Source organism: Mustela nivalis (genome assembly GCF_964662115.1).
Source record: "Mustela nivalis genome assembly, chromosome: 12".
NCBI classification, from domain to species: Eukaryota; Metazoa; Chordata; class Mammalia; order Carnivora; family Mustelidae; genus Mustela; species Mustela nivalis.
Genome location: NC_139031.1, coordinates 48,799,989 through 48,825,390, shown reverse-complemented (window position 1 = coordinate 48,825,390; position 25,402 = coordinate 48,799,989). Strand labels below are relative to the sequence as shown.

Sequence of the window (25,402 nt, the reverse complement as noted above, 5' to 3'; positions counted from 1 at the left end):
AAAAGAAGCAAGGGGGCAGGGACAGAAAATGGAAGTTCAGACCATTAACTGCAGTTGAGCAATGTCTTCCTGGAGTGCGGAACAGTGAGGATCCTGCCATAATGTCTAAACTTTTAGGGTAAAACACATTAAAGTGGTGAGAAATCACAATTTTAAAATTACGTGCAAAAACTGTTAACTGCAGTATGCATGTCTGCCATAATCCTGAGAATTAAAGTTCAAAGATATATATGATGCCATTCCTGCTCTCAGAGAGCCCACTAATTTTGTAGTGGAGACAGACATGCAAAGGAAAATATGGTCAATTTTCATTATTCATGATAGTTATGTCTTAGAATTCCTTGTGACTACTGAATTAGCAAATGCTGAGCCCATGCTTCTAGGGGAATATTCAAGGATATGTTCCTATGAGCCTCTGATCACATTTTCATTAATTGGTCAATATATAACCCTGTTATTTGTGTGTTTTTTGTTTAAAGATGCCTTAACGAGTATTGTTGGTTCATTAACATTGAATGGCCGATGGCACCATAACTCATGCCTGAAGGAAGCTCATTGAACACATGTTTTTTTTCTGTAAGGCACTTCCCAAGCCTTCTTGTCCTTAGGAACACTAAACAACACTTAATCACTATGCTTGGGACATTTTAGACAGCAGAATCATTGTGAAAAAGCACAAAAATGTGAAAAACATGACACTAAATAGACCATGAAAAGGATACTTGTTTTCAGTGTGATAGATGAAACGAAAGGGCCAAGTGTCCCCTTATTGCCCACAAGCTGGGGATGCACGCACTGGGCACATGTTTTTGCCTCTGTGCCTGTCTGCAGGTGACCACAAAAGCATGGCAAATATTGACTTTTAGCAAGTAGGCAAATTCACAAATACAGAATTCATGAATAATGAAGATTGCCTCTACCATATATTGAGTGCTATATTTCTAAATCTGCTAGGATGGGTCAGGAAAGGCTTCATTTTAAAAAATTAAGGTGAAGTTCTAGTAGTATGAAGCAGTGGATTTAAGGAATAGCAAATGGCCCAGTGTGGCCAGAATCAAAAGGGCTCTTCTGAGAATTAACAGGAGAGCATGTTTAAATAGTTAAGGAGGGAGATGTGAGGCCCTTGTGCCCTATTAAGGAACCTCGATTTTATAGATGATAGAGAGTTACTGAGTGATATTAACTTGGGCATAAGCATAGCTATATTTGTATTTTGGAAAGCTCACCCTAATGGTGGTATTGAGGATAGATGAAAATAAATAGAATGTTATAGAGGTTAAGGTGAGAGATGATGAGAGAATGAACTAAGGCAGTGACAGTGGAAATAAACTGATGTATTTGAAAGATGTGAAATATATTACATTAAAAGATCTTGGCAGCAGGTTAGCTAGAGGGAATTAAAAAGGTTAACCAGGTGTGCCTGGGTTCCTTTAATTGAGATAGGGAATATAGGAACCACACCAGATTGAGGAAGTAATGTGATACTTGGATGCACTGAGTTTATAGTGTCCATGAAACATCTTTACAGAGATATAGGTGAGGAAATATGATAGGGATATCAAGATATCAAGAGATAGAGCTTTGAAAGACATTAGAATGCATTTATGAATTGATAAGTATCTCAGTGCCTACTATGTGTCAAGTTACTCTCCTAGTGCCAGAGTGAAACGAGTGATTTTTTTTTTTTTCAAGTGAAGAGAGAGACGGACAACAATCAGAGCTGCTTCAAATAAGCACTGATGAAAACAAACCTAATTGGAGGGCAAGTGGCTAAATGTGTATGTGTGTGGGAGAGGCTAGTTTGGGTCAAATGTTGAGGATTAGTTTCTGGGGAGGTAACATACTGAGACAAATGAGAGAAAAAGGATAGATGTGTGGATATCTGGAAAGATCATTTCAAGCAGAGAGAACAGACAATGGTAAAGATGAGAAATGGGAAATAAGACATGTTTGAAGCAGGGAAGGCAGGCCAGTGCAACTGGAGATGAGCAGATGTGGGAGAGATTGTCACAGGTTTACTCAGCAGGGCACACGGAGTGCCTAGTCAGGAAGGCTGGTATAGTCCACAGTCAGGTTTGGGACATTTTCAAAGTGTAGTGGGAAGCCACTAGACAGTTTTAGCAGAACAATAACAAAATCTTTTTTCTGTTTTAAAATGATGTCTCTAACCACTCTAGAGAATATTGTTAAGAACTAGAGTGAAAGTAAATGACCAGTTGAGTGCCTGCTGAAGTAAATAAGCAAGAGGTGATGGTGGCTTAGAATAAGATGTGCCAGTAGAGCCATGAGATCAGGTTTTCAGTTAGTTACTTTTCTTCATTCACCCCTGTCATGACTGAATTTTTAAAAACCACTTCATCACTGGATCTCTAATGAATTTTAGGTATTTTTGTCAGTGCATATATGAAATGTTATCTTAAAAAAAAGAAACTTGATGAAATTTATTACTCTAAAATAACCTAGTTTTGAGATACAAATTTTCATGTTTAATAAGATCTGGCAGTGATCCTGTAGTCATATTTCAGGTTTATTAGTGCTTATTAGTTATGTAAAAACCCTTCCAGACAATTCAACTGGTTTAGTTATAACACTGAATATTTTCTTTTCTTTTTTCTTTTTTTTTTTTTTTAAGATTTTATTTATTTATTTGACACAGAGAGAGAGATCACAAGTAGGCAGAGAGGCAAGCAGAGAGAAAAGGGGAAGCAGGCTCCCCGCTGAGCAGAGAGCCTGATGCTGGGCTTGATCCCAGGACCCTGATATCGTGACCTGAGCTGAAGGCAGAGGCTTAACCCACTGAGCCACCCAGGTGCCCCAACACTGCATATTTTCTTATAATAAAGTAGTGAAGCTTTGACCTGCTTTGTTAATTATTGGTGAGGTCAGTGAAAATAGTCAAAGTAGTGCTACTATACTGTGAGAGTAAATTAGGGACATTACTGTTATTTACCTGAGCTGTTTAAAAAAATCTCTGTAGATCTAGCTTTACTCTGGATGAGCTCTGCACTTTAACCGGGATACTTCCAGTCAAAATATGGAGCAGGCACTAGGGTGGGGAAAGACTGGGGGTTGGTAGGCTAGTTAAGGGAATTTTAAAATAGTCTATGCAAAAGAAGATAAAAACTGTATACCAGCGGTCTGAGAGTGGAAATTTTGAAGAAGATGAAATTGAATCTTTTATGAAGCAGGGTAAAAATATTTGAAAGAAAATTAGATGGAGGTTAGGGAGAAGAAAGAAAGTCAGATGATTCTGAGATTTTAAGCTTTGGATAATGGGTAGATGGTGATGTCATAATAGGTAGAATCTATAGTGGGAGGAATAGGCTCAATTAGGTGAGTGAGTAGTTTTGAAAATGGTAAATTAAAAGCACCATCTTTGGGACTCACCAGGGAAGTATGTTAAGAAGGCAGTCAGAGAAAGGTGAGTGCTGTCACTAGATTTCAAATCATATTCATATGGAAACTAAAGTTCTAAAAGTGAATGAGATCGCTCAAGAAAAGGATGAAAACCTGAGAGATGTCAGTAGCAGTGATGGTCTGTCCTCAGGCAGGGTGAGGACAGATAATATAACTGATTTATCATTCAGGTCATTCTTAAATTTATTTACAAAGTTTGAGGAGAGCAGTGGCTGAGATGGGACGGGTGGAGAATTGAACTACTCTTTAGAGGAGCTTGGTGCAATGGGAAAAGGAGGGAAGGCTATGACTTAGGGAAAAGGAAAGTGGGGTTCCAAATAGTATTTTTTTTTAAAAGTATTATTGAAGGATGAAGAAGATGTTAACACATTTATAAAAATGTGCAAGTATCAAATGAGGAAAAAGTACTGAAGGTACAAGAAAGGGATGGCGTGTTTCATGATCCCACAGTAGGTGGGAAGGACTTGATTCATTGTAGTCTTGTAGGGGAGGAGGAGTATATTTTCTTCTGAGGTTGGAAAAAAAGGAAGTAAGGAAAGGTGCTGACATTTGATTCTAGAAGTGGAGGGGAATTTCAATAAATCATATATGATGCCCTCTTTTTTCCTTTCTCTCCTAACAAAATCCTTTGTTGGCAATTTAGTGTAGTGAATGTTTGAAATGGGATGGGGGGAACCCATGAAGGGACAAAGTAATGGAATTGTGCAGGAATATTTGGGACCTTGTTGATTTTGGAGAACTCAAGGAAGTTGGAACATATTGAAAACCTGGAGAAAAGAATAGATAGGAGGGACCTGAAATGGAGGAATGAGGCAAGCAGAGAAGACAAACTTGATTCCCTGACAGTTTTGTCTAGGGCTACTGATACTGAACCAAGTGTTGACAAGCTTTAGCCAGGACACTGGGTGACTCTTTTCACTAAGTCTAAATGTAAACTACACCATTAATGCTATTTTATCAGATCAAAGGATATGAAAAAGTTGTATAGCAAAAAACTATCATTATAGAAGAGGACTTATAAAACATCCTGCAATATTTGAAACAATATTTTTGTGTAGCCTTTTAAAATTGATGAAAAACCAAATCACCATATTTTTAGTTCATTTCGTTACCAGTATTCTCAAAACATGGTATCCAGTTTGATCCTTAACTACTAGAAATGCAGGTTTTTTTTTTTTTGTTTTTTTTTTTTTTTAGATTTTTTTTTTTTATTTATTAATTTGACAGAGAGAAATCACAAGTAGATGGAGAGGCAGCCAGAGAGAGAGAGAGGGAAGCAGGCTCCCCGCTGAGCAGAGGGCCCGATGCGGGACTCGATCCCAGGACCCTGAGATCATGACCTGAGCCGAAGGCAGTGGCTTAACCCACTGAGCCACCCAGGCGCCCTAGAAATGCAGGTTTTTAAGGATATCCGGATGTGTCCAGTGTTTATGCTTGCCATAAGGAAATTTACAATGAGAAAAAGATTTAAGTAGTACCAGTGTTCAGTTGTCATTTCATCTGTTTGGAGTACTCTTTGGTCACTTTGAATATATTGCTTATTCTTCAAGGTTACTGTAACTGGAAAGTCTTCCACATACAAAATGTGAGGTTAAAGCCCAAAATAATCCTTTCATTTTGGATACCTATAATTTGCTGCTCTCACCAAAGTAGGACCTCTTTGGATTCCCTAAATTTCTAAAACTTTATTAAATAATTAGTAAGATTATTCTATGCAGGGTTTTCATCTGGTCATATAAAATCAAAGTCTTCTAATATTTGGACTGTTTTGACATTCCCGTGACAAGGACTCCTTATGTGGGGAATCCTGTATCCCTCTGTCTTTTCACTTGAGCATTCCTGCCTAGAGGGAATGACTGAGTGACATTATACCTTTGAGAATACTTCCCACTTCTTTTTCACCACCAAAAATAGATTTTTATGCTTATTTTTAATGCAGTGCCTTGTACTTACTTTTACATAATGTTTTGCTCAGTGCTTTAAAGGCTGGTATAAGTAGAAATGGACAAAGCCTGAGTGCTGAGGCAATAAAATATTCCAAATAGATAGCTAATTCTAGTAGCTTATAAAATATATTTGCATAAATTGGGACGCCTGGGTGGCTCAGTTGGTTAAGCAGCTGCCTTCGGCTCAGGTCATGATCCCAGCGTCCTGGGATCGAGTCCCACATTGGGCTCCTTGCTCGGCAGGGAGTCTGCTTCTCCCTCTGCCTCTGCCTGCCATTCTGTCTGCCTGTGTTCACGCTCTCTCTCTCTCTGACAAATAAATTAAAAAAATCTTAAAAAAAATAAAAAATAAAAAAAATACATATTTGCATAAAGATATCTCTGTCACCTTGGCATAACATTATTATAATCTGGAGTTCATTTGAGTACAGGTCATTAGTTTTTAAGTTCCAGTTTTTTGTTAGAGTGGAATTGATAGGTACGAGTTAAGGAAAATGATTTGGTTGATACTAGATAAACATGGCACTAAGTAGAAGCAGTTTAATGATGAGTTAAAATGAGATTGACTAAAAAGTTTTTTTTTTGTTTAAGTTAAATCTGTACACTCATGAATGTAGAAAATATATCTTTTGAAAATTGAAAATATTCTTTGTAGGCTTTTAAATATTGATTTTATTTATGTTATTGATATATTTTAGTGGACTATTTCCCTCAAATGCATTTCATGTCATAATGTATACAAAGAAGAATTTAATGAAGCATATCATCCAAGGACAACGTGGTGTTCCCCAAGCTTTCACCTTCAAAGAAAAAGTGCTATTTTTTTAGCTCTAAAAGAATGGTTATAATTCTCTAGATTTTTCTGCATTTAAATAGACATTACTATTTATACATGGGAGTTGTATTTTATTGTACTTTTTAAAAACTGAAATTGTTAGAGCATATATAGATGAAAGGCCAACAGTGCTTTCCAATTTTCTTTTCTATTTCTTGCTCCCCAGAAGCTACTACTTGGAACTTTTTAGCTGTCTCAGTAAATGTCATACTTGTGTTGCTGATTCTTGATTTGTCAGTTTTAAACATTATGGAAGATGAACATTTAACTCTTTTTCCACCCTGCTCCCACTCTCTCAATATATGCCTCATATATACTTCTGATCCCTCAATTCCTCCAACATAATTATATTAGTAATTTTGATTAGATCAGTATGTGTTAATTGATCCATTAGTAAACTATAGTTACCTTTCTCCTTTCTTGTATTTTTATTTTCTTGGAGTTCATAATTATTTGCTTAGTTCTCTATGTATAACAATTATCAATAATTCAGTCCCCAAATCTCTTCCAGTTTTCTAAATCACTTTTCAGTATATTAATTCAAATTGATCAATTTCTTTTCTTTTTTTTTTTTTTTTTGAAGATGTCACTTGTGGAGGCTTGTGACCTATTGACTAGGGACTCATTACTCTCCATACCCAATACACACTTGTCATCATCTTCCTGAGAATCATCTTTCTTTGCCTTTCTCCTGGTTTGGGTCTTCTAGTTCCTGTAGTTCCTGTATTTCATGTCTTTCCTTTTTCTATTTTGCCACTTTGTTTCATGCTTAGAGAATAGCACATCTTTTTCTTTTTCTTATTTTCTTCTTCTTTTTTTTTTAATCTGAGAAAAAGTGTTTGTAGTAGGTTAATTTTGTGAAACCTTATAAGCAAGTCTGAAAATAATTTTTAACTACCCTCACACTTGATTGTTACTTAAGGCAGGGTAAAGAATATTAGGATGGAAATTTTTTAAATGGATCATTTCATCATCTTCTGTCTTTAGATGTCATTATTGAAAAGTTCAAAAGCACTGATATCTGGTTCTTGACATGTATGTGTGTGTGTGGTTTTTTTTCCCCTTTGTCCCTAGTTTTGTAAAATCTCAGTGATGTGTTGTGCAGTAAGCCTCTCGTTCTTGATTTCCCAGGGTGCTCCATGTACCATTTAGTCTAGGAACTTAATATTTTCCAGAATCAAAAGCAATAAGAATGAGCATTTTATTAACATTTTCCTCCTTTATATAACTTCTTGCTTAGATGTCCTCTATTAGGTCTCGTAATTCCTTTCTATTTTTCCTGCCTCCGTGCTTTTCTACTTTTTTGGTATTTCCCCAAACTTATCTTCTATGATTTCTATTGAATTTTTTATTTCTACTTTTGTATATTTATTTTCTAAGAGCTCTTTTGTTTCCTGTGGATGTTCCTGTTCTAGAGCAATCTTATTCTGATTTCACAAATACAATATTTTTTTATTTCTTTGAGAATGTTAATGATGTTTGGTTTTCTTTATCCTGACTAGTTTCATTATTCCAAGTAGATTTTACCTGTTCGATTGTTTATTCTGATCTGTATCTTTCATGCTTTAGGGTTTTCTCAGCCTATAGTATTGATAATAAGGTTATTAGCTCATTGTTGAGAGTGAAAAACTAAAAACATGAAGCTCTTTTTGCATATTGAGCTTCTCTGTAGCCAGTGTTAATCATAGCATCCAACATCTCTGGACCCTCCTGACTGCAAATAGTTTTTAATGACCATTTCTGACCATTAATCTTAAATTTTATTTCGGTCATCTACTATTCTTGCAAGCATTTATTTCAAACACCAGCTGCCCCTGAGCACCTTATTACTGGCAATTCAATTTCTTTTGTTGTACCAAACTTTGCAACTGCTTTCAAGTCTCTCCAGGGTATTTCTGATTCCATTAGTATGTCCAGATGTAGGAATGATGAGAGATAGCTAATGTTGGCCTGTGGAAATTTGTGTCTACTTTTTCAAGGCTAAAATCATAACAAAGTCATACTGCATCGTGGTAAGACTAGAACTTCCCATGCCTGGTGCTTTCTCCAAAGTAGATTGTTTCATGATTTTTCTTCATACCTGCCACTTGTTGAAATGCAAACTCTTAGTGATAGAACTGAGCTCATGATATCCCTATGCTTGTGGGCAGTTTCTTGCAAAATGTCCTGACTTGCTATCTTTCCAGTGTCTTGGACATTATCCTTCTTTTTGTTTGGGGGAGATATTGAGGTTGCTTTATTAGAGGGACTATGCATGGGAAGTGCTATTTATAATCTGTGATTACAGCTGAGAAAGTTGAGGATGGTTTGGGGCCAGTCGAAACGAACTCTTAATTTCTTTTTCTCCTATTGACCCCCTCTAGCATTTCTCTTAAAGTTTTGGGGCTCTTTTTTCATCTATAAAATGGAAAAATACCTATCCCATCCAGTGTTCAGCATTTTTTAAGACTAAAATGGGATAGACGATGTAGGAAAAGGTAATAATTGACACATAAGGTGGTTACTATTCGAACTCAAGTAATGACTTAATTCACTAAGGGAAAATGCAAAGGTGGATATTGACTTGACTAATGTAGGTGGGAGGCAATGGACTACTGACCTAAAAATGAAGTGGAAATGAGGTAGTGGGTATATCTATGGTGGTATTCAGGCAAAATTCAGTGGTGGTAGAGTTATAAAGAATACCAGTTATTAAGACTTCTACCACCAGTACCACTTGATGACTTTTGGTTAAATTAGCAAGTGTAGGTGGGTGTTTATATTAGCAGAAAAGTCTAAGAGACCTCTTCTAAAAGAGCTCCTTAAAGCAACAATAATAAGAAATTATTCCTAAGTCATAAAGTATTAATATAAAATGTTTTATCATTTCATAATTGTGAGAGTAATATAATATTATAGGTGAATAAGAAAAGTCCTCTGGCTTGATAAATATTTATCAAGAATCAATATAGAATTTAATTCTTAGTAATCTCAAACCAAATACCCTGGAGCTGCATGTGGGAACTATGATGTGTGTGTGGCTTAAAGTGGAAAGTTAAGTTGTTTTCACTTATAATCACACTGTCTTGAAGGTTCTGTTTTCTCTCTTGAAATCTATAAAGGTTGTGATTAGGGTGAAAATATTTGGAGAAAAAAAATCTGATTTGTAAGATGAAATTTAAAGAATTAAGGGTGATTGTTAATAAGTTTCATTTACTGTAATTCTTAACTGTAGGCATTAAAGAAGCCTTGTAACTTAAAGCGTGCCTGTTAAAGTTATTAAAGGTATTATTTAGTATGACATAGCTGAAATGGCTTACTAGGGAAGAAGTCCATGATGAGAAGTACAAACTAAAATATGAAGCACATGATAGTTAAGGGATGAAGTATCCTCTCTAAGGAGATGATCTTTAGCAAATTCATGACTTGAGAAATGAGGCTAAGCATTTTTGCCCAATAAAATCTTGTAGATAATAGTATTTAATTTTATTAGGTAAAATGGTTTTCTTTAATCCTAATGGGTCTGTATAAAAAGCTCTAAGAACCCTCATGATAATGACTTTACAAATATGCGATTCATAGCTAGAACAACCCATTTGTTAAGTTACTGTTTTGTTACACAGGTATACATAAGTATATTAATTTTGTAACAGTTACCAAATAGAGCCAAGACTAACCCTTGTTTCAATCTCTGTTCCTTCCCCAGGGGTGATACCTGTTATACTTTGTTTTCTATCTTTTTTAGACTTATTCCTGTATACTAACATTTATAACTATGGAAAATGTACAGTTTTGTGTGCTTGGTTTCTATAAATAAACACTTGTTTTTTATCCTACAGAAAAAATTTGTTTTGGAGAGCATTTTCATGTTAGTGTGTAAAACCATGTTCTTTTAACTGTCAGGTTATTCTTCCGGCAGGTTTTTAGCCATTCCCCTCCTAAGGAGCATTAAAGGTTGTTTCTGTTTCCTTATGTTTTCGAATGATGTCCCAAAGAAAATCCTAAAAAAATGCCTCAGTAGAGGTAACATTACTAATTATGATCTTTTTCACTTGATAATAAGTTGTGACGGTGAAGGTTTGGTATAGTTAAAACATTGAAAATCTGTTAATAAAAGACATTACTTGAATTCTGGTAATCGTGGTATGAAGAGGCTGGTAGTTCCCCTCTGCAAAAAATAAATATAAAACTGGACAAAGTCATCAAAAACAGCCATTTAAGCGTACTGGAAATTGACCAAAGTCAGTTAAAAAATTGATATTGCACAGCTGTTAGGGCTTGGGGTGAGAACAGTGTGAGTCTGAAGCCTTCATGCCTGGGCTCTTCCCAGACACCATCTCAGTATCCCTGTGCCCCTTCAGTCGGTGAGAACTATTAAGTTTCAGGTTGGCACTAATAGAAAACCAGCAGCTTTGCTGACAGAATTAAGCAGTGATATAATTCAGGGAATGGAGAGTGGACAGAAAAACCTATGGCTTTGCTGGTGAAAAGTGGTAGAAATAGAGAAGACCTGCTGCCTTGCTGGCTTAAGGTTGTGGAACCTGGTTTGGGGTGAGCAGTAGGACAAGTAGAAATTTCATAGGGAAATCCTAGAAAGGAGAGAGCCACAGATGGGATAAGACAAGCACTCCACACAGCTCTGGTTGCCTGGGAAACTATGTATGTGGAGGGGAGACCTGAGGGAGCCTGGCAAAAAGTTCAAAGCAAGGGAGAGTAGAGAACTGGCTATAAGTTTGAATCTGTTCCCCACTCTATACACAAACCAACTGGCAGTGGTGAAAATCTTACAGGCTTGAAATGTTTGAACCCAACTTTTGCCCAAGTTGGTGACTAACCATTTAGCTATATAGACATAGGCACAACTCCTAGAAAACCAATCTAAAATATAAAAATAAGAATTAAAAAAACTAAACATATACCTCCCAACTGCAAACCATAGAGGAAAACATATTCTGTGGTTTAAATCCAGATGAGTTACTAAAAAGACCCAATGATTCTGAAAAATAAAATGAATGCACAGTTACTATAATACATTAAAGATTCAGTTTTCAGGCAGAAACTGAAGGACATGGAAAAAGAAAGGGATGAAAGAAAAAAGCCAGTGAAGTATGACCTATAATCAGGAAAAACAGTCAATGGCAATGGCCTCTGAACGTGAAGTTGGATTTAACAAAAACGTCAAATTGGCTTTTAAATATGTTAAGAGAATTAAAAGACCGTGTACTCAACAAATAAAGAATCCCAATAAAGAACACATTAAAAAGGAAGAACCAAATAGAAATTTGTATTTGAAAAGTACAGTAATTAAAATAAATTCATTGGATAGCCTCAACAGCAGATTGGAGGTGGCAGAGAAAATGTGAAGATGAATAAAAGATATTCAGTCCAAAGAAGGGAGAGAAAAAAAAATGTTAAAAAAGTAAACAGAGCCTCAGAGACCTTTGGGACAATGTCCAGCATTTCAACATACATGTAATGCAAGTTCCCAGAAAGATACGAAGGAGAAAAAGAGACAGAAAAAATATTTGAAGAAATGATGGCACCAAACCACCCCAAATTTGGTGGAAAATAGAACTTGTTTACAAAGGGTTCCAGGAAGAAGGCGTAAACATGCCACACCCTCTCTCCCAGTGAATGCAGCTATAAAAATTGGCCTGAATACAGGAATAGCTATTTGTAGACTAAAAAGTCAATAGTAGCAGGCAGGTTGGAGAAGACAACCAAAAATTTAAATACCACTGAATCAGAGGTGAGTTTACTCTTTTTTCCCCTTGGTATCTCCTACCAACTATATCCCTAAACCCAGAAGTTGGCATCAGAATGTGCAGCGAGAACTTCAGAAACCTTCTGCTTCTGGTTTAAAGAATAAGATACTCAGAGTGCAGAAATCTTCTCTCTTCTTTGTCTTATTCTGAGTTGTCTTGCACCCCAGCTCCCAGCAAATCCTTTGGCAATAGTGTTGAAGCAGTTGCAGCAGCCAAGAGGACTCTAACTCCAGGGGAGGAAACCTTCCTCTTCCATTGAAAAGTTGTCATTGTAGGAAGTATATGGGAGAATGGCTTAAATAGAGCCCCTGATCTCTGGCCAGAGCATTGATAAAGAGCATCACAGAAAACAGAAGTACTGGACAAATTTATAGAGAGGGAGTAGACCTGAAGAAACTCCTTAAAGTCGTTTGTGCACTCCTGGACTCACCCTTGAACTGTGTGTGTGTGTGTGTGTGACCATAAGAGTATACACTGATGTTAGGCACTGAAATGCTGATTGACCACCACCAAAGTCCCAGACTGACTGGTAGGTAGTACATAATGTGGGACTGATCAAAATAACATTGTGAAAGTCTTGAACAGTTTAGTAGTTTCTCATAAAGTTAAATGTATACTTATCATGTGAATTAGCAATCTCACTCCTAGGTATTTACCGGAGAGAAATGAAAACTTATCTGCATCCTTTTTTTGTGAATTTAAGCATGAAAGACTAAACTAAAATGGCAGTAGAACTTCAGAGAATCAGAATTTAAGGTCTGAAGTCAACTGAGTAAATTGCTTGCTACCACAGAAATATCAACACTCTCCAGAAGATTTCGACAAGACATTGTCAAAATATACTATTAAAAATATAAAGCATACATTCTAAGATTACTTAGCACATAGGGAACCAGGAAAACGTCAACTCACGTGGCCAGAGACAGTCAACAGACACAACACTGAGATGACATAGATGTGGGAATAATCTGAGAAAGATTTAAAGCAGCCATTATAAATACACCACAGCAGGTAAGGGTGAGCTCTCTTGAAATGAGTGGAAAGGTAGATTGTCTCAGTAAAGAAATAGAAAAAGAAAAACCAAATAGAAAATTTGAACTGAAAAATATAGTAACAAAAAACTCATTGGACAAGTACAATAGCAGAATGGAGATAACAAAGAATCCATGAACTTAGAGACCAACAGAAGTTTATCCAGACTGAACAACAGAGAGAAAGTTGAATAAAACAATGATCAGAGCTTCAGGAACCTATGGGATAATACCAGAAAGTCTGGCATACTTTGTTTTATTAGACACCCAGCAAAAAAGAATACTGTGCAGAAAAAAATATTTGAATCGTCACTGAAAACTTCCCAAATTTGGTGAAAGTTATAAACATATACATTCAAGGGGTTCAGCAAATCTCAAAACAGGATAAGCCCAATGAAATCCATGCCTAGTCACATTATAATTGAACTGCTGAAAACAAAACAAAACAAAACACTGAAAGCCAAAAGCACTAATAGAGGAACTGTTTAAGTGAATGTGAATTTCTCATCAGTAAAACCATAAAGGCCAGAAGGAAGTAAAACAGATTTAAGCATGGTGGTGGGGAAGGGAGGTATCAGTTCAGAATTCTTTAGTGAAATATTCTCCAGATGCTATCTTTTTTGTTTTTGTTTTTGTTTTTTGAAGGGGTCTTCTTTCTTAAAGCATTACGCGTAATAGGAAATTGTTTTTAGCAATAAAATGGATGGAATTGGAGAGAATTAATGCTAAGTGAAGTAAGTCAGTGAGAGAAAGACAAATACCAATGCCATAGGGGTGGGGCAGGGAGGCAAACCAAGGAATAGACTCAACTATAGAGAACAAACTTGCGGTTACCGGAGCTGAGGAGGTGAGCAGAGGGTGGGTGAAATAGGTGATGGGGATTAAGGAGTGTACTTATGGTGAGCACTGGATGTTGTATGGAGGTGATGAATCACTGCGCTGTACACCAGAAACCAATATTACACTGCATGTTAACTAACTGGAATTTAATAAAAATTTGGAGAAAAAAATTGTTTCTAAGAATGCCAGAAAGTTATACTAGCTGATCTTGTAAGACGCTTGATTTATAGCAGGAATATTGACAAGTTTATTACAAATGGTAGGTCACTTTCCTTTCTGAATTAGAGTTAACAGAAGATGACAAGATGCAGAGTGGCAGTTAAAATGATAAAATTAGGAAAAAGCTCTCAACTATTTTAATTTTTTTAAAAACATTATTTTAAGGTGGGAAAATTATATTAAAATTGCTGTTACTGTGATTTGTTTTTCATTGATACTTTGAATAATTAGCAATAGTCACAATGATAGTTGAAGAGATTGAGTTGCAGAATATTAACTAAAACAATATTTAGCATTTACATGTTTTTAGTAGGTGAGTCCTTTAATTTTGTTATATAGCCTTATGAGTTGGATCGATGTTATTTATATTTTACAGATAAGGAAATAAAGACATAGTTAGATTTTTTTTTTTTATGCCATGTTGGAGAAAAGTGAGATTAGAATTCAGAATTTAATTCTTTTACAGGCACTCCTTTTGCTACACGTGTTGTCAGCATTTATATTGATATGTTTTTATAAGGCAGTTCATTATTAATATAACAAATACTGAAATGAGGATCTCTTAATGGAAATGTAATTGATACAACCTGTTTAAAAAACAGTTTCACAGTATCTCAATTGAAAAATCATGTATTTTCTGACCTAGCAATCTACTCTTTGTATTTATTCATTTATGGTACATATATTAATGGTACATATCATATGGTACATATATTAATATACATATAATTTATATTTATGTGTGTGTATATTTAGATGCTGATTGTAACATTGATTTTAACTGCAAAAAATGGGGATGTCTGGATGGTTCAGTAGGTTAGGCGCCTGCCTTCAGCTCAGGTCATGATCTTGTGGTCCGGAGATCAAGTCCCACATCAGGCTCTCTGCTTAGCAGAGAGTCTGCTTCTCCCTCTCCCCCCCCCCCTCTCTCTCTCAAATAAATAAAAATCTTAAAAATTAAAAAAAAAAAATGGAAGCAACCTGCATATCTTTTAGTAGAGGACAGACTAAATTTTGATACTTTTCTTGAGGTACTGGATACACTGAAGAGAGTAACCTCCATATGGAAAGAACACTAAGATGTTAATAAAACAATCACATTCGTATAAATAAAAAAGTTTATATTTAAATACAAGCATATATTTTGTCTGGAGGGATAGAAAGAAATCTCTTTGCAGGAGGAGATTGTTTTTTTGTGTGTTTATTAAATATTTCAGTAGTTAAACTTTCTTTTGGGCACCTGGCTGGCTCATTCGGTGGAGCATGCTACTATTGATCTTGGAATTATAAGTTCAGGCCCCATATTGAAAGTAGAATTTGGTTAAAAATAAACAAACAAAAAACCCCTAAAATCTGGAAACATAATTAAACTTCTTTTACAACATATGTGTATGCACACACACACATTTGTATGTATAAAAGTGTGTGAATGTATAATGGCTTCTAAAAAATAATGTAATTTTTTAAACTTATTTCTCATCAAAACTTTGACATTTTTACTCTGTTATCTTTTGGTATTCAGTATTACCAGTAATAAATGGCATACAAGTCTGATTATTGTTCCTTTTACATAACTCTTCTTTCTGGAAATATCCACTTACCCCCCCCCCCCCTTTTTATCCTTGGCATTTTGAAATTTCACTTAGATGTTTCCAGATCTGGGGTTTTTTCATTCAGTCTGTTTTGTACTTGGAAAGCCTTTCATTCTGAAGTTTTGTATGTCATTTAAACTCAGGGACATTTTTTTCTATTTGACAGCTATTTCCTCTTCATCCTTTTCTCTGATCTTGTCTTATGAAACTCCTGATAGGCACCATTAGACTTGCTTATGTGTTTTTCTCTTTTGTTTTCCATGTTTTCATCTTTGTTCTGCATTTAGGAGTTTAACTTGGCTTGATTTTTCTGGATTGCAGTTTTGACCTTATCAGTCTTATCTTTTAGGTTACTGTTTTTCTAAATTTGACTTTTTTTTTTTTTTAAGGATTTCTTATTTATGAGAGACAGAGAGATGGAGACAGAACAGGGGGAGGAGCAGAGGGAGAGGGACAAGCAGGCCCTGTACTGAGCGTGGGGCCCGACGGCGGGCTAAGTCTCAGGACCCAGAGATCATGATGTGAGCCGAAACCAATGAGCCAGTCACTTAACCGAATGAGCCATCCAGGCTCCTAAATTTGACAATATTTTTAATTGCCAGGAACTTTTTATTATTCTCTAGGTACCTAATTTTCTTCCTCTTAGTGACCTCCTTTATGAATGCAATTGCCTCTCAGGTCTCTGAGTCTGCTAATAAAAATTAAAATTTTAAGTTCTATTCTCAGCACCATCTGATTCCACTTAGTTTAGTTTGTTCAGCTTTGTCCACTGCCCTTGAAGTTTTCTTTAGATGTCTGGTGATCTGTAAGTGAAGGACTAGGTTGATTAATCCAGAATATATATCTAATGAGGATTTCCTCTGTAGTATATAGACTGTCCCCTGACCTTGCTGCTGTTTCCTATGGGATAAGAGGTCTTGAATGGGGGCTAAAAGGTAAGCCTGTCCTCAGGCAGGCTTCTCTTTCAGATTTGTAGGCAAAGAGCAAGCTAGACTGAGAAGGAAGAATTTATCCTGGAGATACACATATTAGTGCAAGCCTTTCTGTTGGAAGAACAGAAGGGAAGAAGGTGGTATCAGCCATCAAAGTGTTAGGAAATGTGGTAAGGGGAATTTTTGGTGGTTATAATAAATGTAGAGCAGTACAGGCATTTGGTGGAGAACAGTTCTGGGCCAAAAGAAATCTTTGTTCCCCAAATGCTAATAGTTTCCTGTTTGAGAAATACTGTTTGTTAGTGTATTCCCTTCTGTAATGTAGCTTTTCCTCCACCCCTTCTTCAGGGTCCATCAATAAGAAACAGATTTACCTTGGCCTCTGTGCTTCTTTGTTCAGGCCCAACATCTGTGTTAGGAATCCTTCCCAAGCAGAATACCCACCACTGTCTCTGCAAAGAAATGTGTGGTACTTAGGCTAAAAAGAATGCTCCTGTATATAGGGTTCCTTACTTAGCTCTGAATGGCTGCCCCTCCACTATGTCTGCACTTTTCTTGACTCCCACCTTAGAAATTTCTCTAGGAATGCTTTGGGAAATACAATTCCACATTTTATTTTGAGACTTTAAATATTGATGATGAATTCAGGATTTTGAATAGGGTCAATCACTTTGGTCATTTCCACGAAGATGCTTCCACTGACATCTATATAGTTTCCCATGTTATCATCCTGTCACCACCATCAAAGAAAGAGTTAATATTTTACTCCTTTTCTGTACTCCCTCAATGTTAATAATGCACCAGGAGGTATTGTTCTAGGAGTTTCTATATATTATTTAGCAGCAGCTACCTTGTATACTATTGTCCTTTTCTACTTAACAGGTGAAAGAAACTGGGGCGCCTGGGTGGCTCAGTTTGTTAAGTGACTGCCTTCGGCTTAGGTCATGATCCCAGGACCGTGGGATCGAGCCCCACATCAGGCTCCCTCTCTTTCTGCCTGTTGCTCCCCCTGCTTTGCACACACTATCTCTCTCTGCCAAATAAATAAAATATTAAAAAAAAAAAAAGTGAAAGAAACTGACTTGGGAATGTTAAGTCATTTACTCAACTTTTTAGGGCTAGTTAAATGGTTAAGTCCAGGCTCTTAAACACTATGCTGTATCACCTAACTGCAGTTCCTTCATAGTGTTCTTACCATCATCAGGCTTTATATACATGTTTACACATTTTGGTCTACTGGTTTGACTTTTTGAAGAATATTTCTCTAGTCTCCTCAGCAGGTAACATCATGCCTAGCCTATAAGCCCTCAGCAAATGTTAATTAAATAGGCTGAGCACATTCAGATTTGATTCTTTGATTCAGTGTAACTATACTAAATTAGATTTTCAAGATACTAGTGTGAGAGCTTGGATGTTGACAGTATATTGTCATTTTATAGAAAATGGGTATTACTGACTTAACATTAATGGTTCACATGAACTCTGCTGTTGTGGTTAAATCCGTTGTGTGAAAATGGTTGTGTCACAATTTAAACTTAAACCTGACTTGATTTGAATTTCAGTAGATTTTTTTTGGTATCATTTCTTGGAAATATATTTTTTAAAAATTTTGCTACTCTATTGCAGCCACATTAGAAGTAGTCCAAATGACTTCTAAGTACCTCCGTTAAAATTATGCTTAAATATTTCCAAAAGCACATAGAAGGAGATTTCATTTTTCATTAAAGGAATTTTACAAATTATCCAGCTTGGTTCTGGTGAAATAATTGTTATTTTATCTACAAAATATAGCAACAGAAATAAATTTTAACATCTTATGAAAAGTTAACTTACCTGTCATATTTTCAATGGTTGAGTCAAATGGGAATGAATATATCACCAAATGTGGTTACAAAGGATTTTGTATATTAAAATAGGCTTAAGGCCTAATTTATTAAGAATAACTCATGTAATTAGTTAGAGTTCTAAAACCAGGCAGAAATGCTTACATAAAACAATTCTAAAGAGATTTTGGAACAATTTTGGTGGGTAAATACCATTTATTTTATTATATTTGCCTTATGTACTAAATTATAGAAAGTTAGAAATATATTTATATGAAGAATTACTGAAAAAGCCACTTTAGTAGATTAAGCAATGAAAGAAAACACTTCTATCTTTATGGCTTATTATATAATTTATGGAAAGTTGGTAGCTTTAGGATTACTGCTTTGTAAACTACACCGCATTTTGCTAATTCCAAGTATTGCACAGATGTTTTGTTTATAAATAACAATATATAATTTAAAACTGTTCTTGATTTTAGTTAGAGAAAAATACTACATTTTTGTGACTGAAACTGTATTATGAAGAATTTAGCATGTACCAGAATGTAGGATGGTTGCTGGGAATATAGTTTTGAGCAAGACAGATCTAATTTCTATGCTTATCAGACTTAGAGTTTAGAAAAGAATTGTACATTAAACAAATACCAAAATAATTATAGGTTTATCAGAGTTGTAATGTATAGAATACTATGGAAATATATATTAGGAGAATTTATCCTAATTGGGGCATAGAAATTCTGCTTCTAAAGGATGATATGAATTAGGTACACAAAAGTGGTTGTGCATATGTGCTGGTAAGTGGAGGGAGGACTTTGCATCAGGACAGGGAATTAGATTGATGTAACTAAAGCTGTAAAAGGTGGTGCAGATTGAATCTAGCGTTGTATTAAAATAACTTATGGGCCATAAAATCTACATTTCAATTACTTACATACACACATTCATGAGACTATTGTGGTAGCTTGGGAAAGAAATGATGATGGCTAAGACTCATGAGGGTGGGATGGAATGAAATAGTTAGATGCCCCAAATATTTAGCAGGTAGAATCTACTTTTGCTCTAAGTTAGTTTCTTTTCCCACTGTTCCAAATATTTTTGCTATATTTTTTGTCCATTTTTTTCTCTTTATTTTTGCGGGGGTGTACCTTTACTAATACTATGCTGCTGTTTTATAGAGGTTCTGAAGGGATAGAATATAAGCTCATGTAGTCATTCTACCATATTTAACTGAATCCTACCCACACTGATACAAAATATCACCTTTTAACATATATTAAATACTGGTTAGCTCCAGTGGTTAGCTGAAAGATGTGGTTAGCTCCACATCTTTCAAGATGTGACTATTGCAATGCCAATACTGCACTATTTTAAATTACACTGTTTTTATACTTGATAACACAGGTACTTCCTTTATATTTGTGTGTGTATATATATGTGTGTGTGTGTGTGTGTGCGCGCGCGCATATGCAAAGTTACTGGCTAGTTTTACCCATTTTCTCTTTCAAGTAAATTTTGGAATAGGTTTACAAGAAATTCTGTTGGGGTTTCTATTAGAATTTATTCTTTTTTTTTTTTTTAAAGATTTTATTCATCTATTTGACAGAGAGCACAAGTAGGCAGAGAAGCAGGCAGAGAGAGAGAGAGGGAAGCAGGCTCTCCACTGACCAGAGAGCCTGATGCAGGGCTCGATCCCAGGACCCTGGGATCATGACCTGAGCTGAAGGCAGAGGCTTTAACCCACTGAGCCACCCAGGCGCCCCAGAATTTATTCATTATTTAAAAGAATAATTGGGAGAAAATTGATATTTTTATAGCATTGAGTCTTCCTATCCCAGAACATAGTCTCTTCATTTATTTATTTTAAATGTTTTTTATTATATTTTATAATTTTTCTCATACCTATCTGAATGAACATTTTTATTTTAGCATTAAATTTTACTTGTTTACCTGTTTTGCTTGATCTTGTTGCTATTGTGAATGGGATATCTTTTTTATTTTTCTCCCAGCAATGATGTTTTCTAATTCGTTATAACTATTATTAGGAAAGGGATTTCTTTTTGTTTGTTTGTTTATTGCTCTTATGTCTAGTCACTTAGCCAAAACTCTTTTAACTAATTTAAATAATTTTTCATTTGATTCCTTGTGACTTTGCCAAGTAGATAGTTATCATCAGTGGCTTTATTTATTTCTTTATTATTTTAACATTCATATGTGGAGTTTTTAAACGTTTGATCAAAATTTTTAGTATAGGGACACCTGGGTGGCTTAGTCAGTTAAGCGTCTGACTCTTAATTTCGGCTCAGGTCATGATCTCAGGGTCATGAGATTGATCCCTATATTGGGCTCTGTACTTGGTGGGGAGTCTGCTGGGGATTCATTCTCTCTCTCTCTCTCACCCCCTTCTGCCCCCTCCCAATAAAGAAATCAATCTTTAAAAAAAAAAAAAAACCTTTCAATATACTTTTGAAAAGTAGTGGTCTTAGTGGGTGTTCTGGTCTTGTCCCTGACATTAATGGTAAAGCTTTTTTGCCTTTTCTTTATTAAGTATGATGTTTCATATAGATTCTGTTATCAAATGACTTTGTTTTCCTCCTTCTATTCTTACTATGGTATGATTTTTCTATTAGGATTTAGTTTTGAAATTTATTTGTACTGTATTTGAAGCATTGAGATGATAGGGTTTTTTTTCTTACTATGATAATTACTAAATTACATTATATATTTCTTAATGTCAAATCATTTTTATATAACTAGGTTAAACTTTGTTTGGCCATTGTTGTTTTTTTTTTAATTTTTTAAAATTTTTATTTATTTTTAAAATTTGTTTTCAGTGTTCCAGAATTCATTGTTTATGAACCACACCCAGTGCTCCGTGCAGTATGTACCCTCCATAGAACCCACTACCAGGGTCACCCAACCTCCCACTCCCTGCCCCTCCAAAGCCTTCAGATTGTTTTTCAGAGTCCACAGTCTCTCACGGTTCATCTTTCCCTCCAGTTTCCCCCAACTCCCTTCTCCTCTCCATCTCCTCATGTCCTCCATGTTATAGCCATTGTTGTTTTTTAAGGCCTTGTTAAATTCAATTTGCTAATGTGTTGTTTAAGATATTTGCCTATATGTTCATAAGTGAGTTTAAAATACAATTTTCTTTTTTTATTGAGTTTTGAAATCTGCATAGAAGTTGAAATATTTTCAATCTTTTCTGTATTTTCTTTTCTGTGTCTTTTTTAAAAATGTGAAGTAGCTCTTGAAGTCTTGCTAGAATTTTTTTTAAAAGATTTTATTATTTTTAGGTAATCTCTACACTCTTTTTTTATTTTATTTCTTTTCAGTGTTCCAGCATTCATTGTTTATGCACCACACCCAGTGAAAAGCAAATATTTTTAAGGATGCTTTGACAGGAATGTTAGAAATAACATCTGAATTCAACAACAGAAAAAAGTTGCTATCATTGGGAAACAAAGTCTTATTGAATAATCTAAAACTGCCCATGAGAAAGGGCTGGGGAATGATCCTTTAGGCAGAAGCACTAGAAGCTTTGGACTCAATAAGGCTTTGGCAGGGCCATTCTGGATCTGCCTGGCAAGCGCACTGCAGTCTGTCTAGCTTGGTCTTCAGCGAGAGTCCTTCAGCGCCATCATAGCATACTCCACAGTTTGTTACAGTGTCCTTAAAACTCTTCAAAGAGGTGCTTGGCATGCTTACTCTTCTAACTGGAGTGGGGGGTATATTACCTGATGGTTGTTAGGGAGACTTTAGGAGATTGCTTTAGGTCTCCAGCTGCTGACTGTTGTTGCTGAGAGCTCCCACTTTGTGCGTTGGCCATAGTGGCCAACTTGGTCAGGACCTTCTGTTAGGAACAATACTGTCTGGCTATAGACTCCTCTCTCATACTGGGCCATCTCAGCTATCCAGAAGGGATTGGGCATAGTGAAAACTTTGAGTACCCCTTGAAAGGAGTACTAGTGACTCAAGATCTAGCAACTAGGGGTGGAAATTCTTGCACATAAAGAAACAGGGATGCCATCCTCAGCTGGAAATGGGATCTCAGGGGCATGGATGACATCCAGAACTTTCATCCTAGAAAGACAGTTATAACTATTCTGATTTTCAGCTTTGGCAGCTTTGCATCACCATCCCCAAGGGGCTGGGAGTTTTATGGTATATCCTAAAACTTGAATACTTAAGTATCAGTCTGCTCTTTGAAGTCTTGGGGGCATGGGTCCCAAAGGGACATGAGGATCCATTGAAGATTTCCTTGTAAAACACATAGTCTGCTTTTTCCTTAAACTAAATAGCAGTGGATATACCAGATTGCTGTGGACATTCACCAGCACAGCGTTGCCCTTGGACAGCTACTTACTTCCAGATGCGTAACCTACCCGACCTGTGCAGAACTGCACTGGTTTTACCTGCTCCCCTGCCTCGCTGCCCAGGTTTCTTGGAGCTCCCTGGACATTTCCTTAATGCGGGAAGAACAAGTGAGACCTGGCCTGAAAACAAGTGGAAGGTGCTATTGTATTTTGATTAGAACTCCATTAAATGTACCAATTAGTTTGGGAATGCATGGCAACTTTGTAATATTCAAGATCCCATTTCCAGAACATGGAATATTTGGCAGACTTACCAGTGTTTAATTAAATTTCATATAATCAAGAATCAAGAACTTATGAAGATCTTTAGAATAACCAAGGGTATATTTTACAACCTCTACCACTTTGCTTCCCACTTCATTAAGCACCAATATAAAAATTTCAGTACCTCAAGAATCAATATACATTTAGAAGGTGCATTTTAAAAAGATTTTCAGTATAACAATTTGGTGATGTTACATTATTGTTATTTTGTTAGGTGTGCTAACAGTATTTTGGTTATATTGTTTAAAAAGAACCCTGATATTTTAGACATAAATGCTGAAATGTGGTATCTGGGATTTGCTTCAAAGTTATGTAGGATAGAGAATATATAGGGGTATGAAACAAGATTTGCCATGAGTTGCTAGTTGTTAGAGCTGATAGTTATTGGGTTCATTATATTATTTTGTCTCCCTTTTAGATATGTTTGGAATTTTTCATAATGAAAGTTAAAAGTTAAAAAATATATATAGATATAGAACATCAAAGGAAAGAAAAAAGTCATCATGAGAAGTAGAGCTAACTAGTTACAGGATAAAAAGATTATTGATTCTGTTGTTCTCTACCTACTGAAAGGTACACATTGGGCCCCAAACAAAAGTATGAAATAGGCTTTGTTTGTATACTTTATTTCCTAGGTTTCCTTTCTTCATTTTAGCCCCATATAGATTTTCCTTCTCCTTGTTTTAAGAGCACATTTTTCTTCCATTCACATCTCTCAGAATTGTCACTCATTTTACACAGAGTGAATAGGAGGTCTAGAGATGAACTGTCCAGATTAAAGTACAAGACAAGAATACTTTGGACTGGAGTTTAGGAGTTGAAGTCAGGGAAAAATAGGTCTGATAGAGTGTTGGAAAAAATTCTTGAGCATTTGGAAAAATTACAGAAATGTGAAAAGTTTGTTGGAACATTTGGGGAAAAAAATGTGTAGGATTCCCATATGGTGACTTTATTAGAAATTGCCCTTCTGGAGATAGAGGAAGTTAAAAGCTTAACCCTCAAGTATTCTAGCAGAAAATAGATACTGTCTAAAATGGGTAAAAGAAAAAGAAGCAATATTAGCATATTATACAGAAATACCGATGTTATTAAATGAAACTAACAAATTCAAAGTAGTTACTTCTACAGAATCATGTAATTTGGGAGGGAGGAGGACAGTATGGAGCAGAGAATTACTATATTTTGTTATAAGCCAGTTAGTGAGTACAGTCTGACTTTTAACAATGCTTATGTTTTATTTTAATAAAAATTAAAACATATTAAAAACTGCAATTTTAAGAGACTTATGCCAAAGAAACATCAAGAAGAGACAAAACTAATAAAATTAATCTGAATAATACTAAGATTATGATATTGAATGCAGAAGGAGTCTAGCTTCACTCTCTTGCATATTCATATTCATATTCTGTTGACCCAGTTCCATTTGTTGAAAAGACTATTCTTTGCTCTGTTGAATTGTCTTGCTACCCTTGTTGAAAGTCAGTTGACCTTAAATATATAGATTTATTTCTGGTCTGTAAGTTGTTTCTTGTTTTTTATTTTTAAGATTTATTTGAGTCAGGAGGGGCAGAGGGAGAGACTCTTCAAGCAGACTCCCTGCTGAGTGTGGAGCCTAATGTGGGGCTCAATCCTATGATGATGAGATCATGACCTGAGCTGAAAACAAGAGTCAGATCCTTAACTGACTGAGCCAACCACATGGCCCTGGACTCTTATAATTTATGTCTCTGTGTATGCTGGTACCACAGTCTTGATTACTGAAGCTTTTTAGTCAGGTTTGAAATAAAGTGTGAGTCTTCTAACTTTTTTCTCTTTGAAGATCTTTTGCCTATTCTGGGTCCACTGCATTTTTCCATATGAATTTTAACATCAGCTTCTCAATTTCTGCAAAAAAGGGGGAGAAGGCAGTGGAGATTTTGACAAGGATTACATTAAATTTGTAGATCAATTTGGGGAGTGTTGCCCTGTTAACAATAGTAAGTCTTCCAATCCGTGAAGGTAGGATATCTTTCTTTCTTTTTTTTTAAGATTTTATTCCTTTATTTGACAGAGATCACAAGAAGGCAGAGGCAGGCAGAGAGAGTGGGGGAAGCAGGCTCCCCACTGAGCAGAGAGCCTAATGTGGGGCTTGATCCCAGGACTTTGATATGACCTGAGCCGAAGGCAGAGGCTTAACCCACTGAGCCACCCAGGTGCCCCGCTTTCTATTTATTTTAGTCCTCTTTAATTCTTTCGATGATTTTTATAGTTTCAGTGTACAAATCTTACCCTTCTTTTGTTGCATTTATTCCTAATTATTTGTTTTTGATGCTGTTTTTAAAAGAATGTTTTCATAAATTTCACTTTCAGATTATTCATTGCTAGTGTTTAGAAATATGTTCAA

General features: G+C 35.8%; 1 protein-coding gene across 9 annotated transcripts in view; it reads left to right on the top strand.

Annotated features, from left to right (window-relative positions):
- PALS2 (protein associated with LIN7 2, MAGUK p55 family member) overlaps positions 1 to 25,402 on the top strand; it is a 114,548-nt gene that overhangs the window by 17,909 nt on the left and 71,237 nt on the right. The window contains exon 1 of one of the 9 annotated variants that reach the window (XM_082693726.1): positions 3,304 to 3,421. The exons of 7 other annotated variants lie outside the window; for them this stretch is intronic. In XM_082693726.1, coding sequence (XP_082549852.1) covers positions 3,397 to 3,421 — 25 coding nt within the window. In that variant the 5' untranslated portion in view covers positions 3,304 to 3,396. Of the gene's footprint in view, positions 1 to 3,303; positions 3,422 to 25,090; positions 25,212 to 25,402 lie in introns of those variants that run through there. One more of the 9 variants, XM_082693725.1, reaches the window with a different exon arrangement.